This window comes from Protopterus annectens, chromosome 6.part0 (assembly GCF_019279795.1).
Source record: "Protopterus annectens isolate FY-2018-M chromosome 6.part0, PAN1.0, whole genome shotgun sequence".
Taxonomy (NCBI): Eukaryota; Metazoa; Chordata; order Ceratodontiformes; family Protopteridae; genus Protopterus; species Protopterus annectens.
This window is the reverse complement of record NC_056737.1, coordinates 1,444,264,797-1,444,276,805: the sequence shown is the minus strand read 5'-3', so window position 1 is coordinate 1,444,276,805 and position 12,009 is coordinate 1,444,264,797. Positions and strand designations below refer to the sequence as shown.

Genomic DNA, 12,009 nt, shown 5'->3' with positions numbered 1-12,009 from the left:
GAGCATTGGACTGAGTATGGATCCCTGGGATACCCCAGTCGGGGTAGGTAGGAAGGCTGAGGTGCCAGTTTGCCATTTCACTGCCTGAGATCTGTCAGAGAGGTAGCTGTTGAACCAGGTTAGGGTATTTTGAGAGAGATTAAGGTTAGAAAGGTGGTTCAGAAGGTGGGACTGGGAGACAGTGTCAAATGCCTTGGAGAGATCAAGAAGGACTGTTTATACAATTTCTCCAGAGTCACTGGCATGGTTTACTATGCCTAGAAAAGAGAGAAGAGCAGTTATTGTACAATGGCCAGAATGGAAACCATGTTGTATAGGGGTGAACAGTTGATTATTGGTAAGGAAAGGCATGAATTGGAGGTGGATGCATTTTTCAAGAATTTTTGAGATTGGGGAGAGAATAGCTATAGATCGGAAGTTTGAGATGTTATTATTTTTACCACCTTTGTGGAGGGGTAGGATAAAGGCAGCATGCCATAGTTTGGGGACATAAGATTTCTGTATGGATCTATTAATGAGAATGCTAATGGGGATTGTGATACCATCAGCTGAAAGTTTTAGGAAGAGTGAGGGGATATTGTCAGGGGCATTGGAGCATGGCTTAAGTTTAGAGAGTTTTTTTATGTATGGTGTGGAGATGGTTTTGAGTTGAAATATGGGAGGATTGTTAGGGATGGAAGGTAGAATAGAGGTAAGGGAAGAGGGTTTGAGGTGAGGGGAGGGGTTTTGATTTGTGAAGGGCTTGGTGAGTTATGCTTTAGAGTTGGTAAAGAAGGAGTTGGATAGAGTGGCTATTTCTGGGTCAGTTTTGCTGGTGTCAGGGCAAGGATTATTTTGGGTACCTGGGTTCAGAAGAGAGTTTATGGAGTTCCAGAATTGTTTAAGGTTTTTGGAATGATTAGACTGGAGTTTAGTATAGTAGGACTTTTTATCTTTTACAATGTGTTTTTGGCTAGGTTGCAAAGTTGCTTATATTTAAGAAGGGTGTCAGGATGCTTACTGTGGTGGTAAAGTTTCCAGGTCTTGTCTATTTGTTGCATAAGTGTTTAAGTATCTTTAGTTAGCCATGGGGCAGAGTTGGGTTTTATTTGTTTTGTTCTTGGTGGGGCTTGGGAGTACAGGGTATCTAAGAAGGTTGAGTTGAAGAAGTCTACTGCACTGCCCCAGTTTGTTAGTTTGAGGGAATTGGAAAAAGTTGTAGGGTTAAAGTTTGTGAGGTTTCAAGTCTGAATGTATTGGTGTAGGTGAGGAGTGGAGGGGGTTGCTCTATGGATGAAGGCAGGCAAGTGGTCACTCATGCAGTCTGGTAAGATGCCAGTTTGTCAGATTTTACTTGGGTCGGAGACTAGCATCCAGTCAAGAGTGAAGCCTGGGGGGTTGTTTTTATTGGGTCTGGTAGTGTCATTTGCAAGTTGAGTGAAATTGAATAGATTGATAGATATGGAGGGATTATTAGAATTAGTTTTGTTCCAGTCAATGGTCACATCTCCTAATATGTATCTCTCAAGTGTAATATTAGTTGTGGCTCATAGAAGTATTTCTTCAAGTCTACTGGTGTTTTTTTCCAGGGGGATATAGAGGGCCATAACACAAATGTTTTTATGGTCATTCATTTTAAGTATTCCTATGACTAGCTCAGCATTATTGAACTGAGAAATGGGGTTTTGGTAGGGAGTGATGGAGAGTAGACTAGAGTAAATTAAGGGAACTCCTCCCCCTTTCTTATTTTAGCAGTCATATCTGAGTGCTTGAAACCCAGGGGAGTAGGATTTCAGAGTCAGTAATGTGTGGTTTTAGCCATGTCTCACAGACTGCTACTATGTCTGGTAGGGTATGATATAGCCAAGTATGGAAGTGGGCTGTTTTGTTTTTTAAATTCTGGGCATAAATGGTAAGTAGCTTGAGATATTTATGGTTGATAATATTGGTTGTGATTGGGGGTGTGAAACTGGTGCTAGTCTTAGGTCCGGGGTTGGGGTGTATGTCTCCTTCTAAGCAAAGGCAGGCAAAGGAGAATGGGAGCAGGAGCTTGGGTTTGCTCCTTGGGTTTTGTGGTGAAAGCAATGTTGCTTTTGGTATGTGATGTTTCATGGAGGAGGGTATAATTTTGGTTTGTAGTAGTGGAGTGGGTTTGGTTGAATTAGAGAGGAAGATATAGTATGAAAGTGAGATTTGATATGGTGAGAATGGGATTTGGTAGTGGTGGTGGGGATAGGAAAGAGGGGGAGTTTGCAATAGGAATAAGAGGTAGCACAGAATAGAGGAATTAGAAGAAGTAAGCTGATAGAGGGGATGAGAAGGGTTAGTGAAAGTGGAGAAGGCATGGTTAATTGGTATGAATTAGGTATAAGGAGGTAGCAGGGTGTCAGGGTATGTGTGAGGGTGTAAGAGGGAGGGGCATAGATATGGGTATAGGACCTTAAGGTTTAGGATGGGGGAGGGGTAGTTAATTAGTGGAGGATGGGTGGGGAGATGATGATGTGGAGAAGAGATTGGATAGGCTGAGAGAGAAGGGGAGGGGAATATCAGTTAGAATAAATGTAGGAGTAGTGGGGGTGGTTGGGAATTGGGGGCAGGGTAGGGGAGCAGAGTGAGCCCGTAGGGTGAATGGAGTGGGTAGAGCAAAAAAGACTTAGCAAGCAGAAAACAATCAGTGAACCAGAGAGCAGAGCTCAAGGTAAGAAGGGACAGGGGATGGGCACTGGCTCACAATGTATCTAAGGTAGAGAGAAGCAGAGAAATACACAGGGGTTTGAAGCTGAACAGGATAGTGTAGGCTATTAGAGAAATAGCTATACATACTAATGAGAGAGAAGTTGGTAGTGGGAAAATGCTGCCACCTAGTGGCCAAACTGAGTAGTTACTAGGTGAAGGCACAAGCACTCAGGGGAGTAGGATAGGATGGAGCCTAGAGAGCTTAAAGGGAGATGGTAGGCTGCTAGCAGGCACATGCTGATTCAAATTAACAACCATAAAAAGGAGTAAGATGTTTTACACAAATAGGGTACATACAAGCTATTTGTAGATCTTGAGGGGAAGCAGAATAGTTGCAGGAGACATTACTGGGTCCCCCTTGGTAGTTCTTTCAAGATTCTTAGGTGGATCATTCAGGATAGGACACCAGGGTACTATGTGGAACAAAGTGAGATGCCTGGGGTGGTTCAGATGTAGTTATTGGGAGAAGCTATTTGTAGATCTTGAGGGGAGGCAGAATAGTTGGAGGAGGCACTACTGGGTCCCCTTGGTAGTTCTTTCAAGATTCTTAGGTGGATCTTTCAGGATAGGATGCTAGGGTACTATGTGGAGCAAAGTGAGTTGCCTGGTGTGGTTAAGACGTAGCTATTGTGAGAAGCTATTTGTAGATCTTGAGGGGAGGCAGAATAGTTGCAGGAGGCACTACTGGGTCCCCTTGGTAGTTCTTTCAAGATTCTTAGGTGGATCTTTCAGGATAGGACACCAGGGTACTATGTGGAACAAAGTGAGATGCCTGGGGTGGTTGAGGTGCAGCTATTGCAAGAAGCTAATTACAGATCTTAAGGGGAGGCAGAATAGTTGCAGGAGGCACTACTGGGTCCCTTTGGTAGTTCTTTCAAGATTCGTAGGTTGATCTTCCAGGATAGGATGCCAGGATGTTCTGCTTTAAATGAGCAAACTACAATACTACTCCAGAAGAAGCTCACAAACAGTCATTGCAAACTGATATTTAATCACTCATGTTGTCTAAACTCAGTTCCTATAAGGTCATTAATGTGACCTAGTGGTATATTATTACATAGGTAATTAGAAGGCAGTTCATGTTGTAGTGTTAGCTGAAGTAAGAGGATTAGCATTACTGAAATGGAAACTTTTTACTTAAAATACTTGGTTGAAAGACACTGTTTTTGATATTGCAATACTTGTAAAATGTTTAATAAGGAAGAAGATGTTATACAAGGACAGTTCTATCTGTAGAAATTGCTTGTACCTATTAAAATGACATGCTATTACAATAATGCAAACTCTGTCTAAGGAAGTAAATGTGAAGTTGGGGATGGACTTGAAAGTTTTCTCTCTGTGTACAAGTCCTGCCATTAACACACTTGATGGTCTCTGTGATATAATAGAAATGAGTGTGAGCAGAAACCTTGTTAGATAAAAACAATGGAGAGTGTGAAAAATAATGTTAACATATAAGATACAGGATGACAGCCAAAAATCACAGGTTAATTTAGGGAACTTAATGAAAAATACAAATAAAGAGTCTTATATTTTATCTATTACTTCAACATATAAAATACTGTAGCAGATTCAAAAGTTTTGAAGAGAATAAACAAAATGATGCAAGGATTTGAACTAAAGAAAGTTGAAAAAAACTATTGACAAACTGAACAGGAAAATATTGACTGTAGTATGTTTAGTATTGAATCTGGAAAAATGTATAATTGGATCATTATTGAATTTAGAAAACACATAACTAGAAGAGATGTTGACAGAAGCCAAAATTATTCCGGAGGTTAGAAGAAAATTGTTTGTTAGCCTTTTGTTATATCCTTCCTTCTCTCAGCTTTGTTTATGTTAAAATTAAGAAGGGTAGACTAGTTAAGAGTGGTCTGAGAAGATTCAAATTATTAAACAGAGCTCAGTTTATATACATTTGGTGAGTAGATGTGTATTATTAAATGGAGTTCCGTTTGTGTACATTTGGTAACTGCTTAATGGTAAAAGGATTTTTTTTGCTCCATATACAATCTACTGTATATGGGAAACATGTATTGACAAAACTGGTAAAATCCTTTTAGACCTTCTAGTATTTATTCTAAGATAGAACATACTTTTAGAAGTGGTCTAAGGATACTTCTGAAAGGAAAGGGTTTTGAGTGGCTGCAGTGATATAGTGGTTATAACTGAACCTTGGTACATTCTAATCAATGACACTAGCAGGATTTATTGGTTTCTATAATTATGTATGTACCTCTCGTAGGGATATGTCTCTATCTATCTATCTATCTATCTATCTATCTATATATCTATCTATCCATAAATCACACTTTACCTGACCAGAATGATGAATAGGTGTTAGCAAATGTATAGTTCTGGCTTAACTGGAATATAAACACCCTTTAATTTCCTCAGCATTTAAGAAAAATATGCCCACCTTCCAATCCTCAGCCAAGTATACCTGCAGATTTATCACACTTGCTCTTCCAAAAGAACACCATTATACTGTCCTTAACAAAGCCAAGTGTCTCCCCCAAAAGCAAAGGTGCTCTCTGCTTCTTGCATCTTAAACACGCACACTTCTGCATAATGAAACTTTCATGTATTTTTTCAGTTGACTCACTCAAAGAAACTCTACATACAGCCTTCACTCCCAGTCTTCCTCTATCCTGACTATTCCTTTAAACAGTCCTAACACTATAGACCATTGGTTTTCAGTAATGGCTCCTCAAATATGGGCTTCGCTACCTGCTAATAATGCAATTGTGTAACTAGTGGGGTACCAGAGAGATCATTTCTGGATCCTCTCTTGTTTAGCATTTATTAGACAGACATCCAAGCCAATATCTCAGAGGTGTGGCAGAGCAAGTCTGCTAATGATTGCAAGCTTGGCACTATCCGCACATCCTCTGGTGCAAAACATCACCTGCAAGAGCTGAAATATGCATATACTTGGTGTATCAAAAACAGTTTCAAACTTAATGAAAAAGTACAACATTGTAGCATTTGGCAGAAAGGTTACTACCACCTCATATGCTATAAATGAGACTCATATTCAGTCAGTTAACAGTACTTATATGAATAACTCTTTCTCATGTTTCCACCACAGTCAGAAAATCCTTCTTTTTGACAAGTTAATTTCCAAAGCAAAATATTCAAGATCCAAAGAAGTCATGCTACCACTGTACTCTTCCTTTATCAGACTAATCATTGATTATAATGACTACTTTGATGTCTCTAAATCCAAGCATATTGCTCAAGTGGAAAGGCCCAAAATATTTCTAACCAAGAAAATTAAGGTCTTAAATCCTTCAACTAACCAAAAATAATAGTATGACTCTCCTTACACTCAGTAGCCTACAGGTTGCTACAAGTTTACCCTTGCCTAGCTTTTTTTAGCCAAAGTAATTTGTGGCAATATCACTATTTTAATAATACAAATATTTTATTGATGGCTGATAAAAAGCAAAGACTGAGCCTTAAGGTCCTATCCCTGTATTCTGTCTCATACAGGCTTTTGAGAGGGGATCTATGCCTGGCATACAGGGCATTGTCAGACCCCACTCTGATGGATTTCCTGCATGTCCACAAAACAAACAAAATTACCCATTTTAAAGACTTAAGCCTTGCCTGTGATAAAATAGGTTCTGCTGGTGACATAGGTATGTATCTCAGAAACTACCGCATCTATGGAACAGGCTCCCCATCCATGTGAAGCAGAGTTCCTCCTTAACTCAATTCAAGTGCAACTTGGACAATTGGATTGGAAACCGGAACTTCATCTCTGGTTTGGCACCTGTGTCTCTAATGGACACAGGTAACCTGTAAAAGGTTCATCTCCCAAACCCCTGCTTACACTTATCAAGGGTATCAGAACTTGTCAGAGATTTGGGATGCCTGGCTAGACTTAAAAAGGCCCTTGTGGTCGTTAGCCTAGTAAGCACCTATGGACCTAGGAAAAGATTATTGCTTATTGGCCTACTCATTACGTGAAACGTTTGTGTAAAAAAAATGAAATAAAATCAAACATAGTTAAAATCAAAATTATAGTAAAGATCCTCATTTGCCCAAAAGTAAATGAAAGGCTTGTTTTAGTCTTTTAAAATGTAGGATTCAGCAGCAGGTCCAGATAACCTTAATGGATAATTAAAAAAAAAGCAAATCTGGCATCAGAATATGTTCCTAAAACAGAGGATAAAGGGAATAAGCATTTGATATTCAGAGATCCTTTACAGTGAGCCCTGGAAGAGCAAGAGTAAATGAGACAGAGGAAATTCCAAATGTTATCTAGAACAACAGTCATTCCACCTTACCATCACACTATGTTTATTAAACAGCATCCAGTCCTCTTTTCCTAAATAGGTTTTAGTGGATCAACTGCATACTGTACATTTCAATAGACGGTCCCCACAGTACTCTTAATATACAATTCCTACCAATCTCTGTATCACTGCCTTCTAAAGACATCTGCCGGACTAGAACAATGTACCCTGTACCTTCTTAACACCATTAAGATTTCTAGTCACTGCATGTACCACTCATGATGTGATCATTGTGAAAGTAAAACACCTCACAAAGAAATTGACTCTTTTACACTCAGTCATTATTTGACAATGTGTCATTTCTTTTATATGATTATACTGCATCAGTCCTAAATATTGTTATGTCGCCATGGCAACTTCCCTCTCTTGTGCATCCATCATTAACATCACTGAAATAATTAATTAAGTAATTTATCTTATTTTGAAGAAATGAACAGTGTCAGTCTCACTAATACAATATTTAGTTCTTGAACATTTACATATCTATAAACAGTTTGGCCCAGAATGTTTTTTCAGCAATTAAATAATGTCTTAGGCAAATAGCATTAAGAGAATGCACTATTCTACTTAATACATTCAACAGTACTAGTTTCAACCATCTTTTAGTTACTTACATTATGTGACAATCAGTTATGTTTAGAACTCAACTTTTAAATTAAATGTTTAGTCATTTTACTTATGTAAGAGCTGCAGATGTAATTATTTTAATAGAACATACCTGAATCATATGAATAAAGTCAAATTTTTCACTTTCTATCTTCTGTTTTTCCTGGTTTTCATACTCTGCACAGTTCATCTCCTTCCATCTAAAAGTGACATTTTCAAAGCCTTTAAAATCTGCAACCAGTTCTGCGGAAGGTAGGAATTACAGAGAAAGTGCTTAAACAAATAATGTTTCCCTTTGTTATATTCTTAGTCAAGTGATGTCACAATAACACTATCATAAAATATTGTGCATAACCTCTAGCATTAAAAGTGTTCAAATGTGGTTGTTAGTTTCTTTTCAAATCTGTTTGACAAAGGTAGTCTCATATTGCTCTCTGATCCAGTGTAACAGTGTAAAATAAGAAAATTGTAATTTAAGAGATGCTACTAGATGATATTCAGGACTCGACTCTTTTTTAGTGGACTCGCTTGTTTTGTAAAACTTTGTGGCTCTTCATTTTAGATTTTACTTGCGGTTGTAAGAGAAAGGAATGTTTCACTGAATGATGCAAAATAGATTTGAGAAAAAACCTTCAGATAAGAATGAAATGTGCTAACAGAATGTTCAGAACACTGAGTACAAACAGATCTTGTTTAGATGGTAAGAGGCTTGGGAACCCAGTTTAAAAAGGAATGTCAAACTTGTAGGAAATTTATAAGGTTTTACTATTATTTAGGAGATACTTCAGACAAAGAAGGAAGGAAGTTAGTTTGGAGTGATCCAACGAAAGTCATAACAGTGCAGTCGACAAATGTTCAGTGCAGACACCTGAGACCTAGTGCAGAAGGAATAATTCTGAGTACAGAATTTATGGACCATATAAGGAGTGCAGAAGCGTTGTCGCCTCACAGTAAGACATTGTCCTGTTCGATTCTCACCTAAACCGTCTTCTGTGTGGCGACATGCGTGAATGGGCGTACCTTTGTTGAAGGTTGTGCATCAGGGCTGGCAACTCGGCACGTAAAAATCTACTGCCAATCATTAGCGGACCGGAGTTCCGCTGTGGCGACCCCTAACCGGGAAAAGCCGAAAGACACAACAACATAAGGAGTGCAGAAGCTAAGAACATTGTATTTCAGTCTATTCCATTTTATCAGTGCTGTTATTTGAGGCAGTAAGATTTGATTTGGATATTTCTGACATGTACCTCCACTGCATACTGCCACTATATAATAAACTAAGAATTGGCACATAAAGGAGAGAAAGGAACCTTTTTATCATAGTTCTAGGTAATTAAAAGATATACCCCGGGATTCAATAAAGTTTTTTTTCCATGCCAGAATAGTGCAGCAGCTCCTGCACGTAATATGGCTGCTGAGCGATTCAGTAAACAAGGCTGGGAGCATGCACGAACCTGCCAGCACTATTCTGGCACAGACACCACTGAATAATGCTAATTACCTCATTTGCTGGGGAAAACTATACAAAGGAGGTGAATTAGTGATTTAGTAAACAGGCAGGCATCCGTGCCAAAACAGTGTCCATTGCAGAAATGTATTCAGTTCCTGACAGTGTACATTTCTGCAAAAATCAAAATGGGGGCCTGACAGCTCAAAGTAAAGCATGTATTATAATCATTAGACATGCCAATGGCCAAAAATATGGCCATTGGCATGGAAAAGAGTTGCAAAAATATGAAAATCAAAGTTTATTTTTTTGGCTGATTTTGGCCATTTAAGCATAGCACAACGGCTCACAAATGAGATTGTGCCGAAAATTAAAAAAAAATGTAAAAAGACTATTTTAAGTGATATCTGCATTTTGCCATTATAGTGTATGGCATGCAGAATCAAAACAATAACAGGTAACACTGGTTGCTAAGGAGAAAGACTCTCATGTAGTGGTGTAACAAGGGACTAAGGCAGTGGGGTATGGAAATGAGCAAATTTTACTGAATCACAAAATGAAAGACCATTTTGTGGCTGCACCTAACCGGGAAGGAGCTATAAGGCAGTGGTGTAAGCAGGCGAAGCAGCTGACATGAAAAGGGGGTGTGTCATGCTTGGTGTAAGCACATCGGAACTCCACGGCTACCATTTGAGCTTAGATAAGCACAGCTAAGCAAGGGGTGTGTCTAAGGCTGTATTTACTTATTCCATGAAATAAAGAGCATGTTCGTGTCCAGGGAAGGGCCATTTCTGCTTCAAAGTGTTCACTTTAGCTAAACATGTTTGTGAGGTTTGAACTGGGTCTTAAACAAACCAAAACAAAAAAATGACAATAACAAAAAAAAAATAAAGAAAGGGAAATAGCAGAATAAAAGCAATCAAATACAAATGACATAGCTGGCAGGTGGAATGTATCATAGTCAGCCAATCATACAGGCAGCATCTGCAGCACAATAGTATAAAATGTGCAAACACCTTTCAGTCTGTTTCCCACAAACTCTGCATCATTGGTGTACACAATCGGAATTTTAGCCAACAGAATGTTAGGGGCTGCTGTCACTTTGACTCATCAGTATGTGCTAGAGGCTGAGGGCAGTGAGGAGGATAATGCTGACAACCACCCCAGACTGAGGAGGAGGAGAAGAGTCTTCAGACCCAGGGTAATCTACCTGGGGCTACATGATCTGGAGATAGTAGACTGCTACAGGGTGGACAGGGACATACTTCAGTAACTCATCGAGCTGTGCCAGCCTCACCTCAGACCCAGAGAAAACAGAGGGGATCCCGTCCCAGTGGATACCAAGGTATGTGTAGCCTTAAGAATACTAGCTTCAGGTACTTTCCAAAGACCTACTGGGGACATCATGGGGGTCTCACAGGCATCTGCATCCAGGGTACTACACCAGTTCTTGGATGCCATGCTACCACATGCTGGTGAGCACATTTACTTCCCCAGCACCCATGAGGAGAGGACCAGCAATATGTGCCTCTTCCACCATGTAGCAGACTATAAACTATAAACTATAAACCTAGAGGTACTAGATGCCATAGACTGTGTGCACATACACATCAAAGTACGACCCAGTGAGCAGGGTAGAGTCTACCTAAACCACAAGGGCTTTCACTCCAACTGCCAAGTCATGTGCAAAACCCCGGGCATTATCATTAATGTGTGTGCTGGTAGCCCTGGTAGCTATCACAACTCTCACATCTGGCATTCCTCACAGCTATATCAGGGATTTGCCAGGGGGACATCCTATATGGCCATCTGGTAGGGGATGTTGACTATGCACTGGAACTGTGGATGATGACAACCATCAGAAATGCACACACACCCACACAAGAACACCATAATAAGGCAAACGCATAAACAAGGATCGTTATAGAGCATGTGTTTGGGATGCTCAAGTCATGGTTTTGCTGCCTTGACATATCTGGTGGAGCCTTGCAGTACTCTTCACCCACATGTGCACACATGTTCATAGTATGTGACATGCTACACAATATGATCCTGCAGAAACAGCTGCAGTAGGAACAGCATGGGGAAGGGCCACACAGCTGCCCAAAATTGCCAAGGTTCCCTCAGGCACAGAGGTACTTGGAGGAGGAACTCCCTGAGCCAGCTCCTGTAGACAGATAGAGGCATGCCCAGTATGCCCTGGCCTTGGCAAAGAGGCAATGCATAGCACACACACTGACACTGTAGGGATCCAGGGACTGACACCTCTCTCTGACTTATACATACAGTAAAATGGATGCCACACACATCACACTACCTGTAACGTACCATGTATAGGCAGTGTACTGTGTGCATCCAATATAGGCAGCCCTTAAGCACCGTCCTCACAACTGCCACAGGCACAAGGTAAGTCAGTCTTCTTAACAATAAATGAATGGAGTAGTATGTTCTGGTAGAGTATCTATGGTATGACTGCATGCATGCAGGGGAATGGGATGGCATACTAGGATAGCAGCAGACAACTGACAGCTATGTGGGACACCAGGAAATGTTTTCCCAATACTGGCTTCACCACACTCTGCAGTAGTACCCAAGGTGACAAATCCCACTGCAGTATATGTGGGGGGGCCAACTAACTTGGGGGGTCACAGGTCACATGCATAGATGTCAATGTGGGGGTCCCAAATTCATCCCTCACCCTCACCCAGCAAATCAACTGTTGAAAATCATAAATAAATGTCTGTCAAAGGCCCACAAAGGGGACAATGACAAAATGCCCCTGTATGCCATTGCAATCTGACCTGTGGTCTTTAGTGATATGCCTCTAGTCTCCAAGACAGGGCACAATATTATGCTAAATGGAACTAAAATGTAAAGCAAATAGCACCACAGTCTGTGCAAATATGTACATTTGACAGATATGCCCCCCACACACCC

At 40.3% G+C, this 12,009-nt stretch overlaps 1 protein-coding gene across 1 annotated transcript in view; it reads right to left on the bottom strand.

Annotated features, from left to right (window-relative positions):
- The window catches only part of LOC122803988 (histamine N-methyltransferase-like), a gene marked incomplete at its 5' end in the record, with an annotated part of 203,073 nt that overhangs the window by 145,559 nt on the left and 45,505 nt on the right, over positions 1–12,009 (bottom strand). Inside the window, one exon of the mRNA XM_044073668.1 lies at positions 7,738–7,868. Within this exon, the coding sequence (XP_043929603.1) occupies positions 7,738–7,868 (131 nt within the window). The remainder of the gene's footprint in view (positions 1–7,737; positions 7,869–12,009) is intronic.